This window comes from Neofelis nebulosa, chromosome 9, assembly GCF_028018385.1.
Source record: "Neofelis nebulosa isolate mNeoNeb1 chromosome 9, mNeoNeb1.pri, whole genome shotgun sequence".
In the NCBI taxonomy this organism is placed as follows: domain Eukaryota; kingdom Metazoa; phylum Chordata; class Mammalia; order Carnivora; family Felidae; genus Neofelis; species Neofelis nebulosa.
The window spans coordinates 118321530-118337567 of record NC_080790.1 but is presented as its reverse complement, the minus strand read 5'-3'; the positions used below and the strand labels follow the sequence as shown (position 1 = coordinate 118337567).

At 43.2% G+C, this 16038-nt stretch overlaps 1 protein-coding gene and 1 non-coding gene across 7 annotated transcripts in view; both read right to left on the bottom strand.

The window, feature by feature from the left end:
* Positions 1-766: 766 nt before the first annotated feature.
* The window catches only part of PHF20 (PHD finger protein 20), a 173736-nt gene continuing 158464 nt past the window's right edge, over positions 767-16038 (bottom strand). For all 6 annotated transcript variants that reach the window (XM_058685446.1, XM_058685450.1, XM_058685449.1 and 3 more), the window contains 3 exons: positions 10678-11083; positions 8489-8672; positions 767-3336 (listed from right to left, as the gene is read on the bottom strand). In XM_058685446.1, coding sequence (XP_058541429.1) covers positions 3194-3336; positions 8489-8672; positions 10678-11083 — 733 coding nt within the window. In that variant the 3' untranslated portion in view covers positions 767-3193. The remainder of the gene's footprint in view (positions 3337-8488; positions 8673-10677; positions 11084-16038) is intronic.
* Positions 12120-12226, bottom strand: LOC131486417 (U6 spliceosomal RNA). Its single transcript, XR_009249326.1, has one exon. It is a non-coding gene; the product is annotated as a U6 spliceosomal RNA (small nuclear RNA).

Below are 16038 nucleotides of genomic sequence, written 5' to 3'. Positions count from 1 at the left end.
GTGGCAGGCAAATAGCAATTCGGCCATCAACCTGCCCTTGGGGCACGGGCTTCCCAAAAGACCCAAGCCAGAGGGCTATTTTAGTGTTTAATGCAGGTCCTTTTGGAGAGCTCCTTGCGAGCTTTGGTTTAAGTCTCCAAAGTGATTCCTGCCATATTTTAGGCCCCTAAGATTTAACAACTGGTGTGAACTAACGAATTATTTTATTGCCGGTTCTACTCATTTTAATGTCTCTCCAACTGCCTCCCTTTATTTTTTTTTAAATGAGCAATTGCTTAGAGAAGAATTTGGCAACATTGTAATTCACAAGCTCTGTTGTGAAATCTTAAAGCCTCCTCTTCCTTAAGTCTTGTGCCCACCCAGGAAGGAACTAATTGGGGTCTGTAGGCAGTTTGGATTGGCCTCAGAAAGGTCCCAATTGCAATGGGTGCCATCTCTTAATATGAGGAAGGCCAGACCTATCTTCCCTTCACTGCTCTCAACAATTGTAATTTAATAAGCCTGCAGCTCACACCACAAAGCATGAGCCAGACTGGGTTAGAGGCTGGTGTAGGGGCATTTTACTTATGAAATTATTAAAGACCCTTAGATGAATTCAAAATTCTTTTGCATGCTTTCTTGGAATTTAGGATCTTAAGCTTGCATTTGCCTTCCTGCAGAAGATAAATCTGTTTACAGTGTAAAAGCAGACTTCCTTTAAAAAGTAAGGTTTATAGAAAATTATGTAATGCACATTAAAAGGGTACAGAACTTTATAGTAACATGATTGGAACATAGCAACAAAAACCTGTTTTATTTTTTTCCAAATACAGATACAGAAGTTTGCATGTTTTGCAAATATTGCTTCAAAGCAACATTTCTATATACAGCGCCTTCTGTTCTAATAGCGCGTAAACATAGATATGTATCCACAGTGCAATGTTGGCTCATCAAGGGTCCACCTTGCATAACACCATTTAAAGAAACAAAATGATTAATCAAACCAGAACTGTTTTTGTCAAGGCAATTTTTTATAGGTGGATAGTTTTTCTCAAAAGAAAACTTAGGTAGTGTACATATTTCTAAACGGTAACAGTAATCTTTGCAAATAACAGTTTCCAGTGCTCCAACTTGGGGTTAATTCAACTTGACCCAGGAATTGGGGATGGAGCCCCTCAACATGGCTTTAAGTTAGAGAAGCACATTGAGGTTATCAGAACTTGGGAGTCATCCCTGCTTTCCTAAGGACAAAAGTCATGATGAGTGAAATGGGATTATTTCCTTTACAAAATTTAAACAATAGACCCAGTAACAGCCACTTGGCAAAATTAGGGTAATTCAGTTTCTGCTTCCACTTTTGAGAAGGACATGAGATTGACTCCCTTAAAGTTGTAGCTTCTCCAGATGTGATGCTCAAATGTATTTTCAGAAAACAAAAATCAGTAATCTAATAATACAACAGTCCTCATACCTCACAGTTGTGGCTACAGAAAATCATCCTGTTTCATCCCTTTTCAGACACACAATTCTATAATGTGGCTGTCTGATAAATTATGCAAAATATAGATGTCATGCACACTCCTTGAACATTTCTTCCCCCACCAGAAACGCCAATGTTAGCAATGGGAAAGAGCCTCTTGTAGAGGAATCACGTCAGCTTTACTACAGATGTCACAGCCACACGTATTCCCTCTGATGGATAAGCTACAGCAGGTCAACTGGTCCTAAATTCATTTTATATCAAATGGTGAAGAAATCACTGGACAGAGCATTCCCTGAAACAGATTTTGGTACAGAGGCCTTCAAGACCACAATGACCTATGTGCCTTAAAGGCCTAATCATTCCGAAGGTCGCTGGAGATACTGTCATTGCTATAGAGATAATGGCTACTTCACGTTTACATAGTAAATATTTGCAGCATATAACATTACAGATTCATAAACCCATAATTAACTTGTGAGTGTTAATGGACAACTGTGCTTTGATTTTTGCCTTTAGTGATAAGTAAACTAAATGGTGAAAGGGGTCATTTCCTCAAAGCATGGAACGTTTTCTTTAACTTTGTCTAGCAAGGAAAAACAAAACAATATAGCAATTACAGGTGGAACAGTAACCTGCAAGACTAACAAATATTGTCTCAAAAGGTACAAACTGTACCTGGACCTTAAGCAGCATAATCACCTTGACCTCACAAAAAAATATAAACAGGAAATCTAAAGTGTTAAAGTATATTAAAACAATTCTGAAAACGTCAACTACTGAACATACACCCTTCTGGGAAGGAGAAAATCGGCACATGTAGAATCTGAAGTTTGTTTACAACAATATAAAATAAGGTAATTCCCCAAACCACATCCTTTGTAACAAATCTTTACAGTGAAAAGTGTTCAAAATTTTGGGAACCATTTTTTGGACATTAAATAGAACTGGGAAGCTGTCAATATTAAGAAGTGGGTAGAAAACACTGTCCTTCGGGTTCCAGACCCTGCCTGCTTCAGTTTGGAATTCCTCCTAGATTATTACAGCGAGATTCTAGTTCCTCCACAGGCTGTATGGGCTCTGATACAAAAGACACAACCCAGCCAACTCTGGGGTAAAAGCATACAAAACTTGTCCCCGGTACCATGAAGTCATGCAAGACATGTGGTGAAAAAAGTGAAGAAGAGTCCTAAGGAGAAGGCAGGGCAGCCAAGGCCTCCACTCCCTCCCAACCTCCACAGAATGTGAAGTCACGACATTCTCATGAAGCTGGAACAATGTAAATGATGCCTGCTGCCTAAATCCATGCCAGGTAGAAACCAGAAGGTTTGGCATGTGCCCCACCCTGACAAAAAAGTCAATTAAATAAGCTGCAAGTTGAATTTACAACTGTTTCCGACTAAACTTTTTTGGCTCTCATTCCATTTATCAGTGGCACGATTTCAAGTGAAGTTTGTGCAAAAAGACTCACTCACTCTCCATTCAACGATGTGCACAGAAGGGAATCCCAAGAGTCTATTTGCCACCTTCTTGGTAGGCTTCAAGATCAGAGTGCCCTGCCCTCCAGCAGCCAAAATGGCCCCTTTGTCCAATGTCCATCACACCCCTGCCCAGATCCCTGAAGTCAGTCGGTGTCACGTGCATTCGGCATGCTAGGTTTATTTATTTAAATATGCAAAGCTCCTCCTGCAGGTGCCCCAGGACTGTGCCCCCACTAGTTCTGGGTGCCCAGTTTCATGTTGAGCAGCAGAGTGCGATCTGCTGCACCTTGCCCAGGTCCATCAGCAGCTGCTTGATGCAATGTTTGAGCTGCGGAAGCCTGGCCAGCGGCTCTGGGGGCTCCAATTCCCCAGTGTAGTCCAGCCAGCTCTCCAACACTGTAGGCAGAAGAGAGAGAAGACCCAGTGAGTTCCCAACACTTCATCTGTAAGAACATCAGCAAGAATCTCAGCACCCTCTCCCATCTACTACTCATAGGGGGCAAGGAGGGAGGACCACTCAGGTGACACTGACTCTACACCCTCTCTACAAAGTATTACCCCTAGGACAAGGTTCAAATGCTTCAGAGCAGCACAGTCTAATAGAACTTTCTGCAGTGGAAATGGTTGATGTCTGTGTTGTCTATACAGTAACCACTAGCCACATGTAGCTAACTGAGCACTTAAAACCTGGCTGGTACAACTGTGTAACTAACTTCAAATTTTATTCAATTTTAATTAATTCAATAGCCACATATAGCTAGTGACTACTGTATTAGTGTAGCTCTGGAGTCTAGAAGGTTTTAAAGCACCCACCTTTCTCAGTGTTACTCCCCATTCTTTATAAGGCTTTCCTTCATTGGACATCAGAGAGCCTAATGTTTTAGAGCCTAATGTTCCCGTTAAGAAAAATAAGAATCTAGGGGACGCCTGGGTGGCTTAGTTAAGCATCCTACTTGGTTTTGGCTCAGGTCACGATCTTAAGGTTTGGGAGATCAAGCCCCGCATCAGGTTCTGTGCTAGACAACATGGAGCCTCCTTGGGATCCTCTCTCCCTCTCTCTCTGTCCCTCCTCTGCTTGTGTGTACTAGCACATGTGCTCTCTCTCTAAATACATAAACTTTAAAAGAAAATTTAAAGAAAAAAGAAAAATGAAGATCTAAAGGGATTTGAAAAGGTCTATTTTTATCACTATAAGCTCTGATTTGCTTCATATTCTTATCATCAGTAGCACAGAATACTCTGGTTTTATTTTCTAAGTATTTAATGTAAGATGTCCAATTACTAATGATCTTGATTGTATTGGTTCAATACCTAAAAAGCTGCCTTGCCTCTGAGAGCAGGGATTCCTCTATAGAAGACGTTTATTCTTCCCCAAGCCATTCCCTGAAGCTCAGGCATTTGGGGGAGAGACCACATTGGAACCATACATCTTTGACATGAAGCCAGCCCCTCCAGGGAGGCCCTGTGCTCACCCTAGCTTGCCTGGAGCCTTTCTAGTTCATAAATCAACCTGTACTGAGCATTTTCTGGACCCTTGAGCCAAAGGTACAGAAAGAGCAAGATGCACCCAGTGCCTGTTCCTCATGTAGCTTACAGCCTCACACATAATCCTTTTCCATCCTCAGATTTGGCCCTCCTCCTTTCTTCCCACCTTTCAAAATTCTTTGTTCCCTATAAGTTACTTCTCAAAGAAATCTTCCCCAACTCTACCCCCTAAATCTGGTCGCTGGGTTAAGAACGCTGTGCGATCACATGTTCTCCTCCTCTGGAGTACTTACCATGGTTTATAATTATATGTAATGGGATAATTTAATTAATACCTACCTCTACCACAAGATCAAGCTCCATGAGGGCAGAGGCCAAGTCTGCCTTGCTCACCACGATATCCCTAACACTCAATTATGCCTGAAACATAGTAGGCACTCAACAAAGGCAGTGGGAACGGCCTAGCAAAGCGCCCCACTGACTGCTTGGGCTTCACAGAGCTCACCTACCACCCTCTGATTTCTTGTTGGTATTTGGGGATTCCAAGAAGGAGAAACGGTCCCTTCCCTTCATCCCAACAAGTACAAGGACTTGAAAATAAGAAAAATAAGACTGCCTTCTCAGACATGAACTTGAAAGCCATGAGTAAAGGATCAAAGTCATGTGAGAGTACTAGTGACCTGCTGAGCAAGAAAAACTCCATGGTGACCAATTTCAATACATCAGTAAGTCTTTAAGGAAAAAAACTAGAAGGGGGCACCTGGATGGCTCAGTCAGTTGAGTGTCCAACTTCAGCTCAGATCATGATATTATGGTTTGTGGGTTCAAAACCCACACTGGGCTTATTTGCTGTCAGCATCTGAGCCTGCTTCGGATCCTCTGTTCTCCCTGCACCTCCCTTGCTTGTGCTCTCTCTCTGCATCCCTCAAACATAAACAACAACAACAACAACAAACAAACAAACAAAAAACTAGGAGACAGGGGACTGCTTAGCAAAAGGGCATGAGAATAAACAGAATAAATGGAGAAAGAGGCCAAAAGTCAATGCCAGAAGAGCCCATCTAGATGAGTGTAGAAAAAAGGCAGTCAGGATTCGCTGCATCAATTCCGACAGAATGTCAGTCAGTCCATCTGTCCTTGACAAGATGATCCTACAACTGCTGAGAGACCCCTCTTATGGTCTTGTAACTACTTCAGATCTGGTACCAGGTTCACCAAAGACATACCCCAACACTATGGTGACCTGGGAGGCATGCACAGGGAGAAAGAACACCAGACTAGAAGAGTCTAGGCTACTCAGTATTCTCTGAGCTTAGTGAAGAGGAGGGTTTAGAGACCCTAAGGTGGAAGCCTTCTCTCTAGATCTGCAGGACTGAAGACCAGACCCAGAACTGTATGTATTAGTAGCCACTAGTATCTTCTCTGGAGCCCAACATCCAGCAGGCCAGTCTTCTTTCTGTACTGTGTTCTGGACCATCACCCCATTTCTCTTTTAAGGAAGCTCAACAGCTTCTCAGCAATGTAATGATTCTAAGCAATGCAGGAGGTCACACAGGTAAAGTTTCATTTCAAATACACTCTCTCAGACCATCTAGATAGAGGCCAATGCCCCTTAAGGTAACATTTTTTTCTTAAAATAGTATTGCTCATCCTGGGGTGCCTGGGTGGCTCGGTCAGTTGAGCGTCCTACTCCGGCTCAGGTCATGATTTCGTGGTTCGTGGGTTCGTGCCCCGCATCAGGCTCCGTGCTGACAGCTTGGAGCCTGGAGCCTGCTTTGGATTCTGGGTCTCCCTCTCTCTCTGCCCCTCCCCCACTCATGTTCTGTCTCTCTCTCAGAAATAAACATTAAAAAAAAATAAAAAATAAAAGTATTGCTCATCCTAAAAGATTCAATATTTTCATGATCATTAAAAATCTTTTGTTTACAACTGTTTACACTACTAAATTATTAAGCTATGGTTAATACTGAAACAGTAACTTTTTTTTTTTAATGTTTTTATTTATTTTTGAGACAGAGAGAGACACAGCATGAGCAGGGGAGGGGCAGAGAGACAGCAAAACACAGAATCTGAAGCAGCCTCCAGGCTCTGAGGTGTCAGCACAGAGCCCGGACGCGGGGCTCACACTCACGGACTGTGAGATCATGACCTGAGCTGAAGTCGGACGCTTATGAGCCACCCAGGCGCCCCAATAACTTTTTTAAAGTATAAATTAGTCAATATAATAGCTTACAAGGCTACTTCTTAAAAGGAATACTGTATCCAAATTCTTATAAAAGCTCAGTTTATCTTAATGGTATTTGGATGAACTGAAGAGTTGTCTCTACTGTAGCTGAAATAAAATAGGATTCTGATAAAAATACAATAGAAAAGTCTGTCTGAATAAAGTCTTTAAGAATTATAATTGATTTTCACACTTCAGAGCCTGGAGTTTCAGAACAAGAACAGAGTATGTGACCCCAGATCAGCAGGACACACAAGAGGCCCTCAAGCAGGTCAGAGAAGGGAGTCCAGGCTTATCCTCCTCACCACAGTGGCCATGAGACTGGGTGGGAGCAGCAAGTCAGTGAGTAAGAAGTGGGTAAAATCTGGGACACCTGGGTGGCTCTGTCAGTTGAGCGTCCGACTTTAGATCAGGTCATCTTGCTGCTCATGGGTTGGAGCCCCACATCAGGCTCTGTGTTGACAGCTCAGAGCCTGGAGCCTGCTTTGGATTCTGTGTCTCCCTCTCTCTCTCCCCATCCCTGATCACACTCTCTCTCAAAAATAAACAAATCTTAAAAAATTTTTTTAAAAAAGAAGTGGGTAAACTCTGATGTCTGCTCTAAGGCCAGGCTCCTCTGGCAACAGAACATTCTCCCTGTTTCCACAGTGCTAATCCAGGGACCCAGACCACTCCTACTGCCATTCTCTCAAAACCCATAATTTCTAGTCTGGCATTTAATCCTCTTTTAACTAGCAAATAGCAAGGTTTTCAGACAGTGGCATCAGTTACAATTCTAAGGAACCCAAGAAAACCTTTTAGGAGTAAAAGAGACAGAAACACTCCCCTTTCAGAAATGCCCTCAGAAGGGACCCTGAATTAGTCTCCCATTCCTAGTTCCTCAGGAGTGCCTCAGAGGCAGGAAAGAAGCATAAAGGCATAGAGTTCTCACTTTCCTCCAACAGGGGAACCCTTTCCCAGTCAAGCCAGTCCTTTCATCACCCACTGAGTCACCCCCTCTCCAGCAGAAAACCTCACTCTCTTCAAGGCTCCACTTCACACCCAAGACTTCCAGAAAGCCTTCCTGTTTCCCCTCACACACTTCTTTGGCAGGGCCTCAGCCATACCCGTGCCCTGACCTATGGGCCCTCATGACTCTAGCTCACATAACATATGGTATTTTTCTGAGTTATTTCATGAAAGTAGTTTTATGTCCCCAATATAGTAACAGTAGACAATATATTCAGAATCCTCAAACGGAATATTTATTTTTAAATTTGGCTCCATTTTAAGATTGAAACAAAAAAATTAAGAAATAAGTGAACTATCAAGAAGGAATTCTATCTTCAAAAACCAAGCTGGTGACATTCTAGGGATCAAAAGTCTGAACTTGATCAAGTTTATCATGACAAGGCCCATCTGTTACCACTAACACCTGGGAGAAATACCCAGGGGCTACCCAAATGACTCAGTCAAGTTCTTAAATCTCTACTGATAAAGAAGAAAGGCCTCATTTTAGATTTTATGAAAGGCTGAAATAAAAGGTTTCTTCAGATTAATCCTCAAAGACATCCAAAACCTCTACTAAGTCAAAGTTGAAATTCCTCACAGAACTTGGTTGGCAAAGGTTTGCTCAGATCGCACACGGCCTGCAGAGAGTCCAGGCACTCTTTCCCACTCTGCTTTGAGGAAGGCACTGGGTAAGTGAAGGAGGCCTCCTGATATCACACAGACCTTAGCAGTGCCTGGTAAATACTAAAAGTAAAGCTTGCCCATCTTGAGAGAAGGATGGGGGTGGATGAGACCGAAAAGAAAGGAGGCAAGAATACAGCTATCTGTGGAGAGCCAGAGGAGTCCTACCATCCAGCTCCTTCTCGATGGAGTCCATCCTATGTGTGACTTCATCCTGAAGAGATTCCACATGGGTCAGCAAGTTAAACTGCCACTGGTGCTGGGAGCTCAGCAGCCCCTCTCCTCCTCTGTCCAGCAGCTTCCGAGCCGGGGCTTCCTCAGGTAGGACCTTTTTGGAGACATATTCCCTCACCTAGGAATGCAATGGCATTTAAGTTACTGAGTGGAGACAGTTCCCAGTCCCTTCTCAAACAGCCAGTGTTTGCAACCATCTGAAAAACCAGTTGCAGCTTGAATATTCCAAACCTCTATCTCCTTCTCCTCCTGTCTTGCACACCAGGCAGAAGCATGTACCAATTGCAAACACCATAAGGCAGCACGGGCCTCAAGGCCTCATAGCTGCTTCCCAGTGACTGGCCCAATGCCCCAGTCTGAAACAGGACTCACGGAATGGCTCTAGAGCCCTGAGGTTAGAGTAGAGCAGGGTGGGTGCAGACAGGGGTTAGTATGTTAGTTGGCAGGAATCAAAGCAGTGTTAAGTCCTCGTTCCATGTCCTGCTGAATGTGTGAGCCTGGATTAGTTCTTCTGCCTCTCTGAGCCTCTGTTACCTTACAGGAAAGATGGAAATAGTAAAACCTATTTTAAAAGTTCATGAGAATGAAACAGGATAAGGTTTATAAAACACAGTGCTGGCTTAAGGTCAGCTTGCCATCAACGAAAGAGATTTTTAATCATAGTTGTCTTGCTTAGGTCCAGTATTTTCTCATTTTTTTATTATGGGGCAGCTATCTCTAGGAAATCTGTCTAGTCTTCAGGATCACAAACTTTCTCTGGGGTTTGTGATCTCAACCGTTCATTCATTCATTCATTCATTCATACATTCATTCATTTGAAATGAAATACGGCCTAGCTAATATTTATTTAGAGCTGACTATGCAAAGCTTTGTGCTGAGAGCTTTTCACAGATACACTGCACAATAATGGAGAGGACACAGTCACTGGCCTCTCCCACAGGTAGGTGAAGAGACATATCCAAGGAGGTAAAGTGACCTGCTCATGTATCACACAGTACGTGTCTAAGCTCAGACTTGAAACTGGGTCTCACGAGCCTTGCCCAGCACTGTTTAGACACTGGCAAGGGCACAGGCTGAATGAGGTACAATGCCCGCCTTTGAGGGGCTTATAATCTAGGATGCCCCACTTGGCAGTATGTACTAACACATCTAAAGCTGGTGATGCCAACCACAGGGTAAAGTGTGAAAGGAAGGATAACAAGGATGGAGAAGCTCTCCAATTACACAAAGCCCTACTGACCAACTGAGGACAGGGCAGAATAACACCAGTGAATAGTTAAAGATGATAACACAAGCAGGACAACAACACAAAAAGGCTCTAGAAGAGCATGACTTAAGTAACAAAAAATTGACAGGTATTCTTGGGAAAGGTGATGAAAGCAGCAAATATTCTGATGAAATGGACTGTTCTTATGTCAAGGCTACAAAGTTAAATGTCAAAGTAAAGCTATCACAAAATTGTACTGAAAACCTTATTTTTAACAAAACACTTGGCTCATCCTTTGCTCATGCTAAGAATCAGCAGCAAGGTGGAATTACAATGTAAACCCTGTTAAGGAAAAAACTCATTTTCCTAACTTACTTCCATTTATCAAGTGCCAATCAACCGTTTTCTCCTTGCTTCTTCCCACCTCCACCCCCAAACCCTAGTGATTATGTGGTTTTGTGGACATTTCCTGCAATCAATGGTCTCTGGTTTACCTGGTCTCTCCTGCCTTTGCACCCATTTTTACAGACCAAAAACATACCTACGATAAGCACATTTAAATACAATCTTAGACTAAAAACAATTTTACAACAAACATCTCCCAAAGAACCCTAGGAGGGGAACTCAAGCATTCATACACTAAATTAAGAACAAATAATACATGTGGGGGCGCCTGGGTGGCTCAGTCGGTTAAATGTCCAACTTCGGCTCAGATCATGATCTCATCGCTTGTGAGTTTGAGCCCCGCGTCGGGCTCTGTGCTGACAGCTTGGAGCCTGGAGCCTGCTTCAGATTCTGTGTCTCCCTCTCTCTCCGTCCCTAATCCATTCACATTCTGTCTCTGTCTCTCTCAAAAATAAATAAACATTAAAAAAAAAAAAAAAAAAAAAAGAACAAATACATGTGAACCACATACCTTTAGGGAGCTAGATTTGGAGTCACTGTCCCCCCTACTCCTGTCTTGGTCTAGAGGCCAGCCCAGACGCGGAGAAAGAGAATCATCACCGTTCTCACGGAGGGGGTTGACTGCATCGTCGAGGGCAGAGCCCCGTGTTTCCACCACCAGCTTCTGCTCCACAGCAGGGTAATAGGCGCGGGGCTTCTGATAGCAGTGCTCACTGGTGATATAGGACTCCTCCACAGACCGGGGTAGGGGCAGGGGCAAGGGCTTCTCCACTGCCCCATTCAAAGTTCTATAGCTTGGGACTTCCTCCTTGCTCCTGGCTTCAGTAACGTGGATGTGTTTGGAATGAGGTCTCCCCTCCCCTGAGTGCTGTTTCCAAGGCTGACACCACAGCTGCAGATCAGGATGCTGTCTGCTTCTGTTGGGAGGGAAACATAGAAAGGGCTCTAGAGTACCTGGGACCATTACAGGGGTTTCTCCTGTAATGGCCCAGGAGTTCCCACTTGGGCCATTTGGCCACAAGCCACCATTTGCCAAGCAAAAAGGAACATAAATCCATGGTCTCTGAGGAGACCACTTGCAGGCAAGCTCCCACTGTGGACTCACTCACAGTGAGTAAGACTGGACTTGGAGTCAGAAGACCTGACTAGATTTCAGTTCAACCACTGATTAGCAGTGCAGCTGGGATGAGTCACTCAGCCAGACTCATTCCCATTCCTTCCTCTGCAGAACTAGACTAACCCTCTATCTGCCATTAGCCACTGAATTTAATACAGATTAAGTGAATTAATTCAAATAAAAGTACTCTGTTAGCAGCAAAGTATTCTTCAAATATGAGTTACTAAAAATAACCTTAACTTATTAATAAGTAGGCATGATAACCCTGGTGTGCAATAGCACTCGGTTACAAAAATGCACTGATGACGGGGCAAGGGGGTAGGAATCAAAGTCATCTACATAAAAGCTGCTAATAATTTTTTTTAAATTTTTCTAAAATCTTTTATTCTCACCATTCCAAGGAGCAAACTTTATTGTTAAAGAACAGAGATTCTGGGGTGCCTGGGTGGCTCAGTCGGTTAAGCGTCCAACTTCAGCTCAGGTCATGATCTCGCAGTTCATGGGTTCAAGCCCTACATCAGGCTCTGTGCTGACAGCTCAGAGCCTGGAGGCTGCTTCGGATTCTGTGTCTCCCTCTCTCTCTAACCCCTCCCCCACTCGCACTCTGTCTCTCTCTCAAAAATAAGTAAATGTTTTAAAAAAGTAAGAAAGAAAGAACAAACGAACAGGGGATTCTGATCCTTTTTTGAACCACACGTCCCTGTGAGAATCTGTTGAAAGCCCTGCCTACATGTATGCGCACCTAAAATTCTGTGTTATCACTTTAGTCTTCCAGAATCATTCACTGTTTTAGTTTTGACCCAATAGAGGGTCATTAAATTAATCTATTGGATCATAATCAGTTGCAGCGCTTCACGAATTTATGCATTATCCTTGTGTAGGGGCCAGACTAATCTTCTCCATATGGTTCCAATTTTAGTCTACATACTGCCGAAGTGAGCATCATAATCAATCGTAGAAAAAAGAAAAACAGAATATAAAATATCAGAGTGTACCATTCTAAGAAAGAGTCACTGTCCTGTGAAATTTTAGTTTCAATTTTATACATGTGAGTAATTTAAAATGTATTTCTTACTGCGGGATACACATTTTAAGTTTAAAAGCCACTACCCTAGATAAACTTCACCTTTTACCTCTTCTTTACTACCCCAAACTTCTATAATTACCTTTGATCATTAAATGAAAAGAAGGAAAAAAGGAAGGGAGGGAGGGAGAGAAGGAAAACACAACAGTGGATTTCTTGAATAAGACCCATCAGTTCCCAGAGTTCCTGGCTGGGAAGGCAGTGCCCTCTAGGGAGCGTTTGGAAACAAAGACACAGACAGGTGCTACCTACTCCTATTTGGTTCAGAGGTGGACAGATATGTGAAGTGACCTTTCTAATTGCCACAATGACTGACAGGTACTACTGACATTTAGTTCACTGAATCCGAGAATGCCTAACATTCTATAATGCTTCGAACAATCCTACATGATTGGGATAAAGAAGAATCATCCCACGATATAGTCAACAGTGTCTTCCCAGCCCCCAACTGAAAAACACTGAAACCAGATCAGCAGAAAATCACAAACTTAACTCATCAGCAACTCCATATATGGGTACCCCTCCACACCTACTTGACTGAAGCCTTCCTGCACAAATGGAATAGACCAGAGTGATCTTACAGAACCTAACATTCTGTTCCCAAGGAGCTACAACTAACCTCTCTCACTTCTCCCACTCCAGCAATCACCAACACCCCTTCTATCCACTGGGGAAGGAGAGGAAATGACGAGAGTATCAAGGCAGCCTAGGTCCCTGGATCGCCCCCAAGGGGGTATCACAGCCTGTACCAGGAATCCAAGATACCAGACACACCTCTGAAATCCTAACTGCATCAGGAAAAATGAGGATCACTGTTAACTTTCAGGTGTACTTAGTCTGAAATCTGTTAACTGGAGCATGTAAGCCACAATATAGACCTTCTCTTGCATGAAAATCACAAGTCTTTGCTTCCTCCTCCCTAGAATTTTTGCCCTCCCAGGTAAGACCTAAAACCCCAGCTACTACTCCACACAAAGATAACCCTGGCCTTTCTTTGTGCACCCTGTCAATCATGAAGATGGTACGTATAGCCACATGTCACTTTTTAAATGACAACAAATGCTCTGAAGTTACTGAGTTTTGCATTTGAAAATAATAAACTTGCCAGGCCACTTAGGAACAGTATTTCTGAGAATGAAGACCTAGAGCTTGTGACAACAGAGACTATCCATGTGTACACATACTGGGATCACCTCCCTCCCCGCCCCCAGGATCTTTTCTCCACACATAATGATGAACAAGATCACCCTATACCCTCTTCTGAATTGCTAGGAGAAGTCAGATTTAATTCCAGTACAAAGTCACTGCTATAAAGATGAAGGATCTAGGGGGCGCCTGGCTGGTTCAGTCAGTGGAACACGCGACTCCTTATCTCAGGGGTGAGTTCAAACCCCATGTTGTGTATAGAGGTTACTTAAAAAAATTTTTTTTAAAAGATGATTCAGGGATCAGAGATTCGGAAGAGAGAAAGTTCCGGAATATGGGTTAGGGTACGGAGCAATGGCATTTAGTAAGAAAAAAGAGAACACCATCTGATTGAAACCTCAAATGAAAAGAAATACAACAAAGTTTATAATCATGAACATAACCTGAGGCTTTCCAGGACCGCACATGGACCACCTTCTACCTGCCTCGATTTCTGGCATCTCATTAAGAAGAAATTAATTTGGTATATATGGGGTAAAGCTTTCTGGTTTTATAAAATGTGAGGGAAAAGCTTGTCGCTGACATCTTAATCCAGGGCTGTTACTTGATTCAGTTCACCTCAACAGATACTATTACAGGGACAGCTAACTTCCTCCAGCAACTACCTCCCCATTCTCTTAACCCCACCTCCATCCTCACCCCAGGGTTCAAACAGAGCACATAGCTAGCCTTCCCCACAGTTAGGTGCATCCATGAAAACTGCCTGCTCTCTCCTGTCTTTCTTTTCCCCTGGGGGCTGGAACAGTTGAGGTACAGGTGAGGCTGTTTCAAACATGCAGATGAGAAGAACCCCAATGGAATGCCAGAGCAATAAGACAGAAGGAACCCAAGTCCCCAGGGCCACAGATGGAATCCTGGAAAAAGGCCATCTACCTGATCTGGAACCTTGCCTACTCTTGGACCGTTCATTATGGAAAAAGAAGATTCCATTTTGTTTTAGCCTCTATTTGGGGGATTCCTGTTATAGAACCTTTGCTTTAATAAATCAACATATATCAGGTCTGAATGTGCCCTTGTTCAACAGCTCGTCTGTCATTCCAGTTCTTGAAGCTAGGCCTCTGTGCACCAGAATCACCAGAATACAAGAGAAAGTTCTACCATCCCAGGGCTCTGACACTCTGCCTGATGCTGAGGGCCTCTAGGACTAATCTGCACAAAGGAAACCTTGTTGGGGAGTGGCCTGTCATGTCTAACTCATGGCACTAGCTTGTCATTGTTGATGGTCCCCTGTGGAAAGGCTCATGGGAGAACCTGAGAAAGTTCTTGACAAGAGAACCAATCCCTTACACAGACTGTGCTGATACTAGAAGAAAATGCATGAAACCACTGAGAGACAGTTAGAAAGGTTAGGACAAGTACTTGACAGGAGCTAGGCCTGGAGTTCTAGACGGGACTCTACCCCTGGAAGTCATGGGAGAGCAGCTGTGCCATGCAAGGCCCCAGATGTCCTATTTGGTAAAGTGGGGGTAAGTTATAAAAGCCAACAGACCGAGTAAGAGTGATAGGTCTTTCTCAGAGCTTACATGAACTTGGGTCATCTAACACATAGAGTGCAACCACAGAAGGGAATTCACACTTAGTTTAGCTCCTCAAACTTCTGGCTACTAAAAGCCAGAAGCGTAGTACCAGAACACCTAAAACTTCTTTGCATGAGCAAACCATGAAGAGAAAATACTTACTGAGCAACCACTATGCTGGAGAGCAGGCCTGCCAACATGGTCTTTTCCAGCAGCTTTCAATTTTACTTTGTTTACCAGTCAAGGGTGTTTAGGATGACTGGATAAACAAAATGCAGTATTACATACAATAGAATATCATTCAGCCTTTAAAAAGGAAGGAAATTCTGATACAGGCTGTAATACAGATGAACTTTTCTTTTTAAAATTTTTTTTAATGTTTATTTATTTTTGAGAGAGAGAAAGAGAAAGACAGAGTACGAGTGGGGGAGGGCAGAGAGAGGGAGACACAGAATCTGAAGGAGGCTCCAGGCTCTGAGCTGTCAGCACAGAACCCAATGTGGGGCTCGAACTCACAAACCGCGAGATCATGACCTGAACTAAAGTCGGACACCTAACTGAGCCACCCAAGCACCCCCAGATGAACTTTTGAAGACACTGTGCAAAGTGAAGTGAGCTACTCACAAAGGACAAATACTATAGGATCCTATTTATATGAAGTACCTAGTCATATTCAGAGACACACAAAGTAGAATGACAGTCATCAGGGGCTGGGAGGAGGGAAAATGCATAAGAAGTTGTTTAACAGATACAAAGTTTCATTTTTGCAAAATGAAGAGTTATAGAGATTGGTTTCAACAGGTGAATGTACTTAACACTACTGAACGGTATATTAAAAAGTTAAGATGGTAAATTTTATATTATGTATATTTTACCACAATAAAAAAAATTCAGGGGGCGCCTGGTGGCTCAGTTGGTTGAGCGTTCAACTTCAGCTCAGGTCATGAT